Here is a 16,800-nt window from a genome sequence, read left to right as displayed (position 1 = left end):
AACATGCCAAACCACAAGTCAAATTCTATGCACCAAAATCTGTGTAAAAATTGTTGTTTGTCCAAGACTGACCCTCACAGCTGCAAACACGAAAAACTCAACATATACAAGGGACGAGTTTTTATTTACCATTTATTTCCTATCAACAAACTTAAGCGAGGACACAATCACGTGACTTCTAGCCAACGGTAGTCCGCCACGTCACCACCAGCCAGCCAGCCGTATCCACAAGCAAGTTAAGTAATGTAATATACAAGTGCGTTTTTCATTTCCTACAACCGCTTTAGAAATAATCCTAATTAAGGAATGGTTCAAGTTTTCCCGCCACGCCGCTAGATGGAGCTGTGGATTATATATCAAATAAAGTGGGGGCGAAAAAAAGGCCAGTCAGGGCTGAACGGGTTAAATGCGATTTACTACTAACAAAACATTTACATGTGTACACGCGTCAAGCTCAAAAAAGGGGAACCCTTAAACACAAAACACGGCATGGTTACCATGGTTACCGACGCAAAAACGAAACTGCATGCGAAAAAGAACAAGCTATTACGTCATCAGTACTGAAACGTCACAATACAGGCGCTGGGGGGATGTGCTACGTAATTACCTATCATCGAACTAAAAACGCCAAAAAAACAGATGACGTCACAATTAAGGTGCCGATTAGCCAAGCACCTATGTTTCGTTAACTTAGTACGTCACTTTTTTGTATGTTGTGACATCATAAAGGCTCATTTTTATCGCTTTTTCTATACCCTGATTTGGATGGAAACTGATGACACACAAATAATACACCTCCGTATAAAGCACCTTGGGCAACAAAATAATCAAGGACGTCGCCCAAGATATGAAGAAGAAAAAAAAGGGTTTAGGACTCGACCAACGGTTTGACTTTGTACAAGGGCCGTTACAGCATTTAACAACTTAAAAGTTTTGATATAGCAACTTCGCGCTCAATCTGCATGTACTCTGCTCTATACAACATTACCTTGGCAACAAAAAATAGCAATACGCATTGTGACGTGATAATTACAAAGAGTTTCATGATTTGAAAAGTCGGCCGCCAAAAATGTCGAAAATAGGGATTTTCATGAAACTTTTTGCGTTGGTTTTAAAATAAGCATAGGGTAAAGAATTTTTTTTCTATAGTATGACGGAACAATCACCCCATTCTACATTACATAATCGAAATGTCGTCATAATGCAAGGATTATTAACGACAACTACATAATCCATTGTTACGCAACAAACCACTACTATGTATAATAACAACAATAAAAGTTAAAGCAAAAAATAATACGAAACTCGTGGGCGAACCAATGGTGTGAACTTTTTCAATCTACAAACAAAAAGTCTCAAGGAAAAGCAGTAAAAGCGGCAGTGGGGTGACGTCACTGTGCATGACGTCATCGGTCTAGGAGAGAACGAGTCCCATGAGCTGGTAGGAGGAGGTTGGATGTACGAAATGATGATCGTTTCGTCCGCAACTGGGGCACATCTGCTGCTTGCTGTAATCGCTGTAGAACTTCAAGCCCTGGCGGATGTTTACCACTACGCCACCTAACGGTAAAAATATTTCAATATTAGCCGCTAGGTAGCGCTAGGGATCTGTTTGCGCGGTGAATGTACGAACGTGTTGTACATTAAGTTACAATTGGATGAAACTCACCGCAGTGTTTGCAGCAGAGTCTACGTTGGCAGCATGGGTTGGCTGCGAAGATATCGTACATGTAAAGCGTGCCTGCAACAATACAACACATGCCAAAAATATGAAATTCGTTCACCAAAAATACGCACATTTTTAGCTTCTATAAGATACATAAGGAAAAAAAATAGAACACAGTTTTGAAAATCGTGAAAATGAGTCTCACGTAGACGTCAAAAACAGTAGATTTTTTGTTAAAGAGTACAGTCGGTGAGAATGGTTGAAAATGGTTGTATGAAATCGAATACATGTACTTATGGTGGCGATTTTGAGTAAACACAGACAAAGTTAACCATTAACTAGGTAAACATCCCATGAGACCAACGCACTGCTAAGTAAATATTTTCATCACAAAAATTGTGAGTATCTTTAGTAAAACATCACGTGACAATACAGAAAATCCCGTAATAGTAATAGAACCGTAATATTAAAGATTAGTCAAATGCTTTTTAAGTACTTTTTTACCAGTTTAATATTTTTGAATTTTACAGTTAAATTTTAATTTTTTTTTTAAATCACATTTTTTGTTAAAAACCTGTTACACTTTAAGCAGAAAAACACAACGACCATAAAATTAGAACATAAAGTTTAAATGGCCAACTAAATCGACTTAAATTTCAGCTGCACACAAAAACCACCGGCTAATCTATGTAAGGCAACAATTTCACTGAAAATCAGCAATTACAGCGCGTTTCGCCGAGGTGTGGATACTTGAATGACGCCACAATATTAAGTATGACATCATAATTGAATGTTGCGCCATTTGCAGCATTCATTGCAAGTTGAAGGGCCGCGCCATATAAGGTAATGCTGCCAAATCTGTTTCAAGCTATTTCTTAACATAGCAATATCGTGTTGATGGGCCGTGAGCGATTTTTGCTCGATATAACAACTATGGATGTGAGATATATCACGTTGTCAATAGGAAAGATATAAATATACGGGGAAATAAATGGTTTAGAGACAGCCAAATTTATTTTAATCACACATTGGACCAAAACAGGACTTTGTTTTAAGATTGCAATCGGCAACGCAAGTTTACATAGTTTTAGTACCCTAAATTCATTCACATATAAACATAGCGTTGCAACGAAAAATTGTACCAACGCAGTGGTTCCCAACCGGGGAGGAATTTACTTTGGTGAAAAGCCAATTGATCAATGCATAACTTTTAAGTGTCACAGGGATTTAATCAGGATTTGACATAGTTGTAAACGGTGCATTCATTGTGTTGCAAGTTTCGCACAAAGGGCCATTGTCTTGCAAACAATATTTGCATTTATGGTAAAAAGGTGTTGTTTATTTCCTTATTATTCATCCTCAGTTATGTTAACTTGCAACGGAAATTGGTGCAAGTTATGTAAATGTTCGGTTTACATGGTTAAAAAAACACCGCTTTTCTATTCGGCTTCATAAATACAGCTTTTGCAAACTGTTATAAGGGAAGGTAAGGGCCCATAAAACACAGAATTTGCATATTACAGTTTGTGTTTAGCTATCAAACTTTTTATTTTGTTTGAGTGGGCACATTATCTATACGAGCAGTTCCCAACTTTTTATAGATCATGACCTTTTAAGACACTTAATAGACCCTGTGTACCTTAACATGGACAGCGCCCAGGTTAAACGATGTGTTATGGCCAGGAAATAAAGTGACATGATAAATTACAAGAATAGTTAAAGATATTAACTGTTCCTTGATGGAAAACAATTTTAGTGGTATGTAGTCACAACACTTGCTGTATGATGGTGTGAAACTTTGTACACACCATTAGGCTGTAGTTTTTCATGTATGAATATCTTACCAAGTTGATGGTGTGTGCCTTCCCATCTCGCATCACACATTCTGCAGACGATGGTATGTAATCCTTCCAAGCATCTCATACAAGCCGCGTGAACAAATTCATGCTTTCCTTCCACTTTGATCTGTTGGAAGGCAAAGTTCGTCATAACAGCTGGTAACCAATATGAATGTACATGTTATAATGTGTTTAAAGTATCTGTTTAAATAAGCTAACTACGAAGCTGACATGTGCAGCATACGAGGCAGGCAACGTTGCTTGTGATTCGACCAGCAACGGGGTCACCATTGAGCCTGTGTAGCTCAGTTGGAAGAGCGCGAGACCCCGTGTCCAGTTTTTTTAAGGTTTGGTTTGGGTGACCGCTAAGTAGTTTTAAGAGACCGCAAGTGTTTCATTTAAATACCAAAAAATAGCCATATTCGCTTAAATAGCCATTTTGGGAAACCGCTGGAGAAACTTGGGGACACCTTAAAAAAACACTGCCCGTGTCGATGGTTCTAATCCCACCTTAGGCTAGATTTTTATTTCCTAGGCCTTGCCGTATAGTAAATGCTTGGTGACCGGCTAAATCGGTATAACGTCTTCAATAGGCCTGGCCGATATGATTTCATATAAGTGGGCGATGATTGAAAAAATAAAACTCTGTGATAACTAAAACCGTTGAAATAACACAACAACGCCAAAAAGCGTGCCAAGTTGTATATTTAAGCCAGCGTTGTTTAAAAGGCTTCTAGTATGTGTTGGTGTGGAATAATGGAATGACATTGAAAGAGTGATTGCAACACCACAGCTAAGGGTTGGTTCCGCTTTTAGTCCGCTAAGAAATTTTACTTGGGGTGGATTTAAGGGGAATAACCGACAGGTAACGTTTGGCGAGTCAACAATGCGCTTTGTGATGCAATAAAGCTTGTTGTTATACTAGGATAAATTATGGCGCAAATTTAAATGGCAAGGATATAAATAAAACTGCACTTTGGAATTTTTATGGGAAAGGACTAAGTGAAAATTTTACGGCTACAGTAAACCTTTGGGTAATCCAGATCTTTGCTGAATTCGGACAAATCTTGAGGTACAAACAATTTGTAATGTGGTAACGCTTTAACTAATCGACATCGGTTAATCCGGATCTTTGCCTAAGTTTGCAGGTATATATTGGTCATAGGAATATGTGACCGAAATAGAGGAATTTTAAGCGCATTTTTATGTTCATTTTATCACAATTGTGCAGATAACAGCTCTTTACTGGTCGCTAATAGCACGCACCGCATTATAATTTGTTGGTTAATTGCCAACACAAAAAAGTGCTAATCAGGTACCTACATGTTGAAAGTAGTGCAACCAAAAAACAGTCAACAAAAACATTATGACGCACAACAGCCACATTATTGACGTCATAATAGCACCTGATTAGCGTTGTGACGTCACAAGGAATATGCGAGTTATTGCAGCAAACCGCTAAAAGTTACGTCACTTCCGGTATTAATGTGTACCGCTGTGAGTGAAAAGTACGACTTGTGTCAGTTTGATTGACACGTGAGTCGAGGCTGCCACGAGACTAATGCACGCGATTGCTGCAAAACTTTGGAAACGCACGTATTGTTCACAACTTGCATACAGAAATATGGCACAATCCATATTTAGGAAACGCTTGCATTGCAGAAAATAATATGCGAAGGTAAAGGCTGCTTATGTTTTCAATGGTTCTAAGAATAGGTTTCTGGTCTCATTGCATTTCAAAATTTATTCGGTTTACAAAAATGCCTGGAATGTCCATTTACGCGCCAACGCCATGAACGTTAAAACAAACGTTCTAATGCCAATAAATTATCAACCGTTTCACACCATTGAACTATGTTTTATCACTATGTTGGGGCCAGTTTGTAGCTGAAAAGTCGGCAATTTATAATAAAAACTGCTGGAAGCGCATTACTTGTTTATAACGGTTCACAAAGTTTCAGACATCTTCGTTCTGTTTCATTGTGTTTTAGTTGCAGGTGATGCTCTATAGGTGAGCCATATAACTTACAAATACCTTCGTAGGTTTTAGTATTAAGTCACCACTGATACAAGATTATTTTGTTTCATCAAAAACATGACTACATTGGAGCTTGTACATTATAAACACATTTATATTGGACATTCAATTTGTACTCATTCAATTTGGTAAAAAAATACTTCGTGCATCTCACAACAGCTCAGGTCTAGGTTTACTTTTACTTGTAGCAGAATTTTACTTGTAATTGTTAAAAATAAGACAAAATAAAGACTCAAGTCAAAAACAAGAACATTCGTTGAAAATAAGGACAATACATTTTTCTAAGACAAAAGCAAATCCCAGAAGTAGGCTAAGGACGGTATGACAACCCTGAATATATACAACCTCCTTTTTCAATGCATTATTTACCTTGAAACAATTCTTTTCTGTTCGTTCGTTGCATTCAGGGCTTAAGAACATGGTTCCATCCACTAAGGGAAAGTGATCGTATATTGGAAGGTCTGTTCCACACACCACGCAGTTCATCTAAGTAAGGCAGAAGGCTTGTGTTAACGCTCTATGCCAGACCTTCAATTATTCATAGACGTTGATCCAACCAATTAAAATCAAGCAGTTTGAGGAAGTACTTTTTTGAAATCTTCTTAAAATACAAACCAACGGTTACTGCAAAATTTACAATAGATAATAAATATTATGAAAAGCAATAAATATATTTTTTCACATATTTTTGTCTGCTGTATACACTAATGACTAAATCATAGTACGCCAGGCCTAATAAAGGCGTTGTACTGAATCGGGCCGGTCTCCCAAGCATTCCCATGTGACAAGACACAGACTAGAAACTAGAAGGGTGGCTCAGCACATATTGCACATACACTATGTACACTTTGTTTAATAGGTCCCATATCAGCCACTGTCTTTTATAGCCTTAGTTGTTTCTGCAAGCAGAAACTCATGGGTCCCCCACACATGCAAAGTTGTAAATAATGCATTTTGCAAAAAAAACTATGATAAATTTTGGTGCTATCTGTTTAAACAGGGCGATAAAAAAGTCTGCAGACATAATCATGCTATATGAGGTACAAACTATTCAAGTCACATTCAATTCTGCAATTGTTTGCAAAATTTAACCATTGCAGGGGTTAATGGGGTAAATGGTGGGGCTGCAGAGCAAAACTCAACAATCTACACCCCGAAATAGAATATTATAAAAAATTCTAAATTTCATGACATTGTTGAAAAAGTTAACCCTTTTTAAGGGGCTAATGGGGTAACTGATCGGACAACATGGTAAAACGTCAAATTCGACACCTAAAAATGCCATATTGCACAAACTGTCAAAATTTCATGCAACTTGGTCAATGTTTAGAAATTACACCCACTTAGGGGTTACTGGGGTGAAGGTGGGGCTCACAGGGTAAAAGAGATCAATGAATGATGTATTTTATAAACTGTCCATATTTCATTAAATTTAAACATTGTTTAAAAAATTCGCTCATTTTAGGGGGCCAGTGGCATTAATCTTGGGGATGCAGTGTGAAAAACTACAATTAATACCTAATTATGGCAAACTGTCAAAATTTCATCCAATTCGGACATTGTTTAAGAAATTCACCAATATTAGGGGGCCAGTAGGGTAAATATTGGGGCTGCAGGATGAAACACAACAATCGACACCTAATTATGGCAAACTGAACAAACTGTCAATATTTTTTGCAATTCAGACTTTGTTTAAAAAATTCCCCGTTTTTAAGGGGCCAGTGGGGTAAATATTGGGGCTACAGGGTGAAACACAACAATCGACACCTAATTATGACACAAAGAACAAACTGTCCAAATTTCATCCAATTCGGACATTGTTTAAAAAATTCCCCGTTTTTAAGGGGCCAGTGGGGTAAATATTGGGGCTGCAGGGTGAAACACAACAATCGACACCTAATTATGGCACAAAGAACAAACTGTCCAAATTTCATCCAATTCGGACTGTCACAAATATTCTAGACCGCCCCATGACATCATCTCGCAACACAGTTCTCAAGCGACGTTATCCCGCAACCGCTGGAGGTTTACTGTGTGGGTCAAGTCTTTTGTTGCGAATGGCCGTTTCTTTTGTTTATGTGTTTAATGCGCCAATTTATCAGTTCGCGCTGTTACGGGGTGCTAGTCTCCATTGTTTTATCTAAAGGAAAGCGTCATAGCGAATTAACGCCTTTTTCCCGTTCATTGTAATGCAAGACATATAAGCACCCCAATCTAATAATATAACAGAGAATAGAATAAGATAGAATTGAGTGATAACGGCGAAGTAGTGCTGGATTGTTGTTTTGGTTGTGGTTGGATGTGAATAAATGTAAAAGAAGAGGTTTGCTGCCGATCAGAGTACACGAGCGTTAGTTGTCAAAGAACTTCCGATAGTCAGTCCCATCTTTTGCGTACCCGTGAAAACAGGTACGTGACACGGACATTGTTTAAACTTTTACCCATTTTAGGGGGCTGGTGGGGTAAATATTGGGGCTGCAGGGTGAAACACAACAAACGACACCTAATTATGGCACAAAGAACAAACTGTCCAAATTTCATCCAATTCGGACATTGTTTAAAATTTTACCCATTTTAAGGGGCTGGTGGGGTAAATACTGGGGTGATTAAGTCAAACAAACCAAAAGGCACATCTACATAACCATATCTTCAATCTGTGAAAGTTTCATCCAAATCCAACAAAGATTTGTTGCCAAAAGTGCATGGACAAACTTCACGGCGGAAAAAAGAAAAAAAAAGAAAAAAAAAAGAAAAAAAAACAAACATAGTGAAATCAAGATGCGTCCCCTTCAGGGAAGGGGACCCATAAAAATCTATCTAGCCTGCGTTGGACATTTAGGGCTATATTTACGAACGGCCTTGAAATTAGGTTCATATAAGGCTCCCGTCGTGGGTTCGAATCCCACCATTACCGGATTGTAGCATCAGTACGCTTATTATTCTCTTTAACACTCATTGCAGACCTTGTCTAAAGTCAGATTTTTTTTCGCTACATCACTACCATACACACCTGTGAGCATTTGACAACACTTAGACTGGCCAGGATCAAATTGCGAAGATCGTCGCTCCCGTAACCCTCTCCCTCCATTTTAATCCTGTATGGGTTGATGTGTTGACGTGGTAGTACGCTCTGTGACAAAACAATCAATTTGTCAAGCACTAGACTACTACTTGGTATAAATTACAACTGTAAAAAGCGGCCTAAAATTGGGTTCAAAAAACTGCCTAAACTGAGAATTAGTTGAAATTAAGTCCGAAATTTAGATTTTTTAAGGCGAATTTATGAGTAAAATGTGGCCAAATGAAAATTGGGTTCAAGAACTGCCTAGGAAAATTGGGTTCAAAAAACTGCCTAAGCCTGAAATTTGTTGAAATTAAGTCCGAAATTTAGATTTTTTCAGGCGAATTTATGAGTAAAATGTGGCCAATTGTGGGGCCAGGTCTGAACCTAGTGCGGTATGGTTTAAGTAGGGTCAACCCAGGCTCAAAAAGCCTGGTCTGACTTTCAACTCTGGTGCAATTTAACAAAACAACACAACCTAACCATATAAGCGCATGACAGCATTCCTGTGTATATAGGGCATAGCACTATCAAGACGCAACGTGTCATCATTACATTGGAATTTACATGTTTTAGAACAAGTGTATATCGCGCTACACCTCGGCTAAAACATCCACGCTCAAATACGTGAACTAATGTTTTTTTACAATTTGTTGACAAAATAATTTTTTTAAAAGTACTGGTAAGATTTTTGGTTATTAAGCCAAAAAAGTATTTCTTTAATTTTTTGTATAACCTGATTATTTTTATTTACCCCTTGTCAAAAATCGAAAATGGCGTCACATAACACTGACGTCATCTCCCTCGTTGGGGGTAATTACCCAAAGTTACGAACCACTGCCTTATAACATGAAATGAGATTTGCGCTCTGCAAAAACGAATATTTCGCGCCAAACAGTTTGAGAATCGCTGAAGCGGACGTACCTTGAAAGCAGAGAAGTCGTATCTTTTGGTGAATGTTGTGGATCTCATAGGAACAAGACGAATCTCAGTGTGACTTTGTGTGCCAGAATATTTGTCATTCGGAATCGTAATGACCTGCAACAAAAAACAGTGTTGTTACGCAAAATTAAACGATACCGCAAAAACATATCAGGCTAATCTAAAAACAGACGAAGTACGTTAATGACGAAACAATTTTACCAAGCTTTCTACCGTATGCAATTAAACGAATTATCCGTTTAAGCTGGCGATTTTCTTAATAAGTGGCTTGGCCTTTCGATGCAACTAAACAGATTATGCGATTAACCGAGTTCGTCAATATAAATGTCGCAAATTAAAGAAATAAAGATTGTCCTTAATCTTACACAAATAGTTAACCACACAGAATTGCTTGAAAAATCAAACGTCCATATATTGGTCAATGTTTAATGTGTTATTCTTATGTATGTGTTTGCAAAAACGTTGACTGTTCAAATATTTTGACCCTTTTCTTTAAAAAAAATGGTGAAAATATAAAACAGCCGTTCTACCTGTGTCTTATTATCCTCTGGGTTCATCACACTCAAGATGTATTTATTCATCTCGCGTTTTTCGGCCTCCTTCTGTTCTCTATGACGTAACACACCGTACGCCTGCTCTTGAGCGCTGGTGACATCACGGCGACATGACATCATAAGGTTGCGCCAAGCCTCTTGTTCTATGGGGCTGTTTGGCATAATCGTTTGCGCAGGCAAGGAACCAATGTTAAACTGTTGAAAGGGCTGGGGAGCTATTGGGTGAGTTGGGGGGTAAGATCGGGGGTCACTGGGGTGAGGGGGAGGGGCTGTGCCTACGTCATCTTGTCTGTAACGGAAGTGGGGGTCGCTCATTTGTTGGTTGGAGGCGTAACGTTGGAAATAATCGCGATTCTGTGTTATAGGTATAGCCGGAGTGGGCGTGGCATTTGCATCTGCTCTCTGATTGGTCGGTTGCTTTCCACATCGCCACAGGTTATCTATAAGCTGCGTCATAGCTTGGATGTCGCTCTCGGTGCAGGGTCGGCTGTTTTCGGCAGCTTTCGGAAACACTCGTTGAATTTCGTTCATATCAATGTCGCGGTAGCTACACGAAGGCATATCGGGGGACAAAGGGGGCGAAAAAGCCCCCGGTGGGGAAGTTTCAGGCGATGTGGGTGAAGGGAGCACCATTTCATCTGGGATTTCGGGTAGTGGTGAAGTTGAGGGGGCGTGAAAACCGTTAGGGGCTCGATTAAGGGGCATTTGTGACGCGTGGAAACTGAACATTGAGCGAGAGTGGTGTGCGGCAGGGGGAGAAAATAAGTATGGGCTGATTTCTGTTGTGCTGGGTGAAGCGCTGCTGTAACCCTGGTCCACTGAAACTGCTGAGCTGGTAGAGTTGTGGCGCATTCGGGCGTCTTTGCTGTAAAAAGGGAAAAAAGTTAAACCTATTATTTTGTTTTTTTGCTCATTGCACATAAAATAAATTGAAAAAGCATTTACAAGGAGAAGCCAAAAACTGTTGGCTTTCCACAATAAGTGCTATGTGTTAGTTTTTACTTTTGGATAGAAGTTAGGGGTTTCTTACTTGTCCGGGATTGGTTTTGATTTTGTCCTGTTCGTCATGTTTGCAAACTTGGCTGCTCCCAAAGCTGGTAGATCTTTGTGCTTCTTGCGATTTTTCTTCTTGGCGTTCAGCAAGGATTCTGCATCACTGTTTGGGTCTGAAGTTGATAAATCTAAGTTTAAGCAGGGCTGGGCGAACTGGTCCATCAGGACATGTTACACCACAGAAATCATATAGGAATAGGATGGACATAAAAATCGAAATGATGGCGTCATTAGCTGCTATCACCCCTACTTGGGAGCACCATATGTTGCCATACAGCAGACAGTGCACACTGTTTCGACCTATAAGGTCTAAGCAGTCTAGCTGGTGACAAGAGATTGGCCGTATTACCTAATGAAACCATCCATCTTACGGCACTCCAGTTTGCTGGGAGTAACAGACTGAAACTCTTGGAAAGGTTATTAAATTGCATTCACTGAAAACTTTGCGTATTTGTTACAGGCCAGTCAACAAAATTATGTATAGTTTTAATCATTTTAAGGCGTACAAGCGTTTGCCTAGCTGTGTTAGAACTTAAAACTGAGACTTTTTGCAAAATTGGACGCTTGGCTTAAGGTAAAACCAAGCTTCAAAGACAATCAAGGTGGTATTGTTAAGTAACAACGGATTTCAGAAACGCGATCAGGGCAGAGTTTTGCGAATACACAAACTAGAGACAATGATGCGTTGTGACGTAAGGCACAGTTTACGTTTACATTGTTATCAACATTCGATACTTGCTAGCTGCGAAATTTAACCTAGTTGGGAATAAATCTTCCCACGACTGAGCTAGTTGCTTACTAGGTATTGTTTGTATTCAAAGAGAAATGATTTTCTTTTTTTGAGTACTGAATGGTCAACAAGTGTTGTTTTGCCCAAGGCGTGTTATTCTGTACACTTTTAATGCCAAAATACGGGTCATGCTCTAAACCAGTTGTTCTGTGACTTTTCAAGCTTACGGCATAACAACAAAACTGCGTAATAATCGTGCAACACTTAACAAGCCCAAAACACGTAAAGCTGTTTTAAGGAATTTGTGGACAACTATAATATAATGTTTTAGCCTGCATTTAAAGTTCTAGTTTTGCCATGTAACCAACTTTGTTGTAATTCCATTCTCTTACTGCAGTGGTTCCAAACTGTTTTGGTAGCACCAGACCCCTTGTGTAAATTTATTATGGTTAAGGACCACTACCTAAAGTATACCTAAAGCCTACTTTGGAAACTTGTAACATTTTTGCCTTCATTGACCCCTTAAAAACACCCCAGATATCCTTCGGGGTGCCCCATAAACCCTGGTTGAGTACTACAGTCTTACAAGGACCGCTTGGCTGCGGGAAAATATCCAAATCCTTCTCCCCACTTTTCTTTACTAATGTACTGTTTATTCCTATTATTTTTTTCGATACAACTTAAGTAACTAGCACAATAGGCTTTATGAAAGCGTACTTGTGCTTGGTTGTGGAATCCAGTCAAGATCTTTGCGTAGATGTCCATGCTTGCATTTGCACATGCACGCTCTATAGGCAAGGTCGTACCCACGTTTTGTCCATAAGTTTTGGCGACGTTGCTTCTCAGACCAACTGCGCGCTCGACCTGCAAAATAATATACATTGTGACGTCACAATAAGACGCTAAATATGCAATGCGTTAAAGCGATTATTACATGGCTATGAGTAGACCAGTGTTTTTTTATCCTTTTGTGAGCCACATGACATAGTTTGCTTTAAAATTATCTTGCGAAATACCAAACAAAATTGATTGAAGATGCAAATGCAATTTACGCCGATTGTGTTAAACCAGTGATTTAGGACAGGTGCTGTATAGAATGCTATTCGAATCAACATATTGCTTGCAAAGCAACAGTGTACACTGGAGTAGACTATGCGTACACCAGAGGGAATTGAAACCTAAAGTTACACAATACAATATTGAATACATAACATTATATGCGCAAAATGTGGTAACCGCCCTTTTTTATCAAGACCTGTTTTTACAACAAACCAATGTGATAAAAGACGTTCAAAAGTGTCGTTCAATACCTGACTGGGCGAGGTTTTGTCACAAGACGCAAAACAAACAGCATTTTGACATCACCAGACTTCATCAAACATTGCTAACGTGTCAATATAATACGACCCCTTATAAACTGGATGTATGTAAGCAAGTGAACACGTGTGAGCTTATGTACGTTCATAAGGTGACAAGCGTTCACCCTCCTGCTGAAACCATTTAACCTAAGTGCTGCGCTACATAAACCACAGAACTGTAACGACCTGCGTTGACTGTGTGGTTGCAGACATAGTTTTGCATATCTCTGAAAATGAGCGTTTGCAATATATTTTTCAAATACAGCAAACCTCGGTCAAACGGATTCATGTAATCCCGATCTTCGTCAAATTCGGACAAAACTCGACAAATGATTTATAATGTGGTAGAACTTGAACTAATCGACATCGGTTATTCCGGATCTTTGCCTGACCCGGACAATATTTTAGTCCAAACGGGTCCGGATGAACCAAGGTTTACTGTATTTAAAACAAATGCAGCAATTGTTAAAGGACAATGTCACTGGACCCCTTAAGGACCGCGGACCCCAGTTTGAGAACCGCTGAGTTAGCACACACAATACACAATGTGCATGTATATAGAAAACAAGCCCAATTGCTCGTACTGCGCAAAACAACACTGACCATCTGATATCGATCGAAGCAAAGATCAAATGAGTTCATCACGAAACGCCGGTGGTCCAATTTTCGCCGGGCAATAGATGACGTCATAAGAGTCAATTGAGGTCGACTCGGCCTGGGGTAAATTGAGGGCGCAATGCCGGCCGGCGTAAACACGTGCGCAGCTTGCACTGACATGCAATGCGGTTGCAAATTACACGAAACGATACTGCTGCTGCAATGGGTTGAACTGCGGCTGTTTCAGGCAAAAAGAACAACCTTTGACCTCAGGACTTTGTGTTCGACAGCCACATCCGTGATGATATCAGGTTTTAGCTCATTTTTGTGTAAACTAGCATCGGTTAACGATATTGAAGTTTTTGAAATATGTGGCTTTAAGAAAAATGCTGCGCACACTTTTATCAGCTAATCCAAAAAATCAGAACGTGTTTTCCACATTTTTTAAAATTTAATACCCAGTAAAAGGCAGGAATCTTGCATTTAATACTAAATTGGTCGCACCAAATATCTATTCAACATAATTTGAAACTTCTTAATTTAAAAGAGAAAATGTGAAAAAAAACATAACCATTATTACCAAGCACCGAATATAGCCTATAGTTTAACACACAGACAATCGCAAAATGAGTTCCCAAACTTGAATTGTGTTTGTTTTCGTCGCAAACAACCTGTTTAAGAGCCAAGTACCAATAAAACTACGCCCTACGTGTATTTGCACAAACGGCTGATTACTCAAAATTATCAGCCAACGCCAAAAAACAAAAGTTTCTAACCACTTAGTTTCGAAATCAACACCCATCAAGGTGACGTCACTGAATTAATGACCTCATCGAATGTCCACGAGCAACCTGACACGTAAGCTCGGGTAGAAAACAATCTCGATGGACTCGTGCAGCGCATCACGTTTTTCACGCGAAAGCGGCGGCTGTGTGACGTCACAAACCACGTGGTCGACTGCGGTTCAATGCAGAGCTCAAAATGAGTCCATGTAGGGTTAGAAATGCGCACAAAAACAAACTATTCCGTCCATGATAGCAACTTTACAATTCGTCAGAAACGTGTTTATTTCTTTTTTGGTATAATATACGATTTGTTTGTTGTTATTGACAGAATTATGTATCTGCTTTTACTTGCAGATTCATAGCACAACGTGACAGAACATTTTCTAGGTTCTTATTCTTTCTATTTGCCAATAAATGTTTAGTCTGGTAAAAGTTTTGTTGTTGTCAATAAACATACCATGAGATCTAAGATAACTGAGTATTCCTTCCTCCCAATGTGTAAAGCATTCAACATGCATAAATTGGCTTGAAGTACATCCATCATAATTGCAAATCAATTTCACCATCTAAAAAAATTGTACAGTCATACCAAACGTTAAAGTCACGCCAAAATAAAATTTCAAGGTCTGTATGTATTAAATGTACTAAAGCAAGGTTTTAACAATCATTCAATCCCTCTGTATCCCTGCAGCCAATGAATACTCAAGTCTTATTTCCTGCATTAAAATGACAATACAATTCAGTTTCCTGATTCATGTAGTAAAGTTAAACTGAATGCAAAATGTTAAAACATAGTTTGATGGTTTGAGCAATAGCTAAAAAAGTCTGCTACCCATTTATTTTAAAACAGCATGTTTACCTATATTTGTTTTCTTAGCAAAATTAGAAAATGAAATCAATAGAAACACATGAAATATGCACGAACGCAGGTATACATAATTTATTAGTGCCCTCAAATCAAGAGAACCATTACAACCAAATTAAATCATATTACATAAACTACATGGTTATTTTTACTGCATCAAATCAAATTTAAGAACTCTTTTACGTACCAATGCTTCCTCGGTCAATGCATCTTCACCTTGTGGGCATCCAGATGGGAAGCAGCAAGTTTTTAAAGACATTTCTTCACTTTCCCCATCAATTGAATCAGAACTAGAACTTGCAGCACCTACATTTATCAAATTTTTTCAATGTACAACAGGAATTTTTAGAGCAAAAGTGCCAAATACTTCTAAAATACTTTTTGAAATAGTCCTTTACTAATACACAATACTGAAATCTGCATGAGATCTTTTTTAAAACATGCAAAAGAGATAAAATAAAACACTGTATTCAAGTTTTTGCAGCAAATTTAATGTTGTTTTAGTTGATTAAAGTTTAATATGACTAGCAAATAAACATAATCTAATCTTGAAACAGGTTGCAAAAACTAAGCAGTAGACTATTATTGGCTAGACATGCTATTAGGTCAATCGCATTTAGGCTAAGCCAAATATTCATACACACTCACCACTACTTGATGATAAATCTGGTGCAGATGATAGACTGGCTGCTCCAGAACTGCTAGTGGACCTTTCGCTATCTTTTCGGTTTCTTTTGCCCGGCATTTTTCTTTTCGTTCATCTGAACGCACTTAAATGAACTTTGGTGCAATTGCTTACAGTTCAACACGGTTTAATTTCAAGCAAGTCGAGACGATTTTCTGGCTTCTTAATTCACAACAGGCTGCTTAGTACTCTGATTTATTGTGTCAGCATACAATATCTAAAAACAGCATTTGAAGTCAGCAAGTTGCACAAAAATACTAAACGTTGAGATACTACCTCAACAGCAAGTGCAGCTTACCTAATCCATTACTAGTTTGCTACCATGATTTACTGCATTTTATGTTGCACAGCCTGCAACTACTTTACTTAACAAGTTCAATTAAATGATTTACAGTGCTACTTCCAAATCCCGGCTTAATTGAGGCCATGTGCTTGCGATTAAGCCCTAAAAATTGTTACCCACGCTATCTTATTATGTTCGCAGGCCATGCCGCTCGACAAAGTTGTTTACGTGCTTCGAGCTCAAGCTCCATCCGTTCGCCAAAACCGACTTGTCTCTTTCTTTTCTCCCACTCTTTTTGCATCGACCAATCACACACATGGGCGCGTCTCCCACTTCGCCGAGGTT

General features: G+C 38.8%; 1 protein-coding gene across 1 annotated transcript; it reads right to left on the bottom strand.

Annotated features, from left to right (window-relative positions):
* Positions 1-105: 105 nt before the first annotated feature.
* Positions 106-16,555, bottom strand: LOC145232258 (headcase protein homolog). The gene is made up of 13 exons (XM_080096826.1): positions 16,471-16,555; positions 16,136-16,389; positions 15,675-15,793; positions 15,080-15,188; positions 12,600-12,746; positions 11,130-11,265; positions 10,076-10,964; positions 9,528-9,641; positions 8,553-8,672; positions 5,912-6,028; positions 3,511-3,631; positions 1,670-1,741; positions 106-1,560 (listed from the first exon to the last, which is right to left on the bottom strand). Exons 2-13 carry the CDS (start codon positions 16,230-16,232, stop codon positions 1,415-1,417), a joined length of 2,187 nt encoding a protein of 728 aa, XP_079952952.1. The 5' UTR covers positions 16,233-16,389; positions 16,471-16,555; the 3' UTR covers positions 106-1,414.
* Between the last annotated feature and the right edge of the window lie 245 nt (positions 16,556-16,800).

Source organism: Phallusia mammillata, chromosome 6 (genome assembly GCF_965637545.1).
Source record: "Phallusia mammillata chromosome 6, kaPhaMamm4.hap1.1, whole genome shotgun sequence".
Classification (NCBI taxonomy): Eukaryota; Metazoa; Chordata; class Ascidiacea; order Phlebobranchia; family Ascidiidae; genus Phallusia; species Phallusia mammillata.
This window is presented reverse-complemented; position numbering and strand designations above follow the sequence as displayed.

Bases quoted from the DNA above. Each gene is read 5' to 3' on its own strand.
- LOC145232258 (XM_080096826.1), bottom strand. From the start codon at position 16,232: ATGCCGGGCAAAAGAAACCGAAAAGATAGCGAAAGGTCCACTAGCAGT. The intron at 9,642-10,075 runs GTAGAACGGCTG...TTTTTGTTGCAG, and splicing joins CAGAGGATAATAAGACACAG to GTCATTACGATTCCGAATGA. The intron at 8,673-9,527 runs GTACGTCCGCTT...GTTTTGTCACAG, and splicing joins ACGACTTCTCTGCTTTCAAG to AGCGTACTACCACGTCAACA.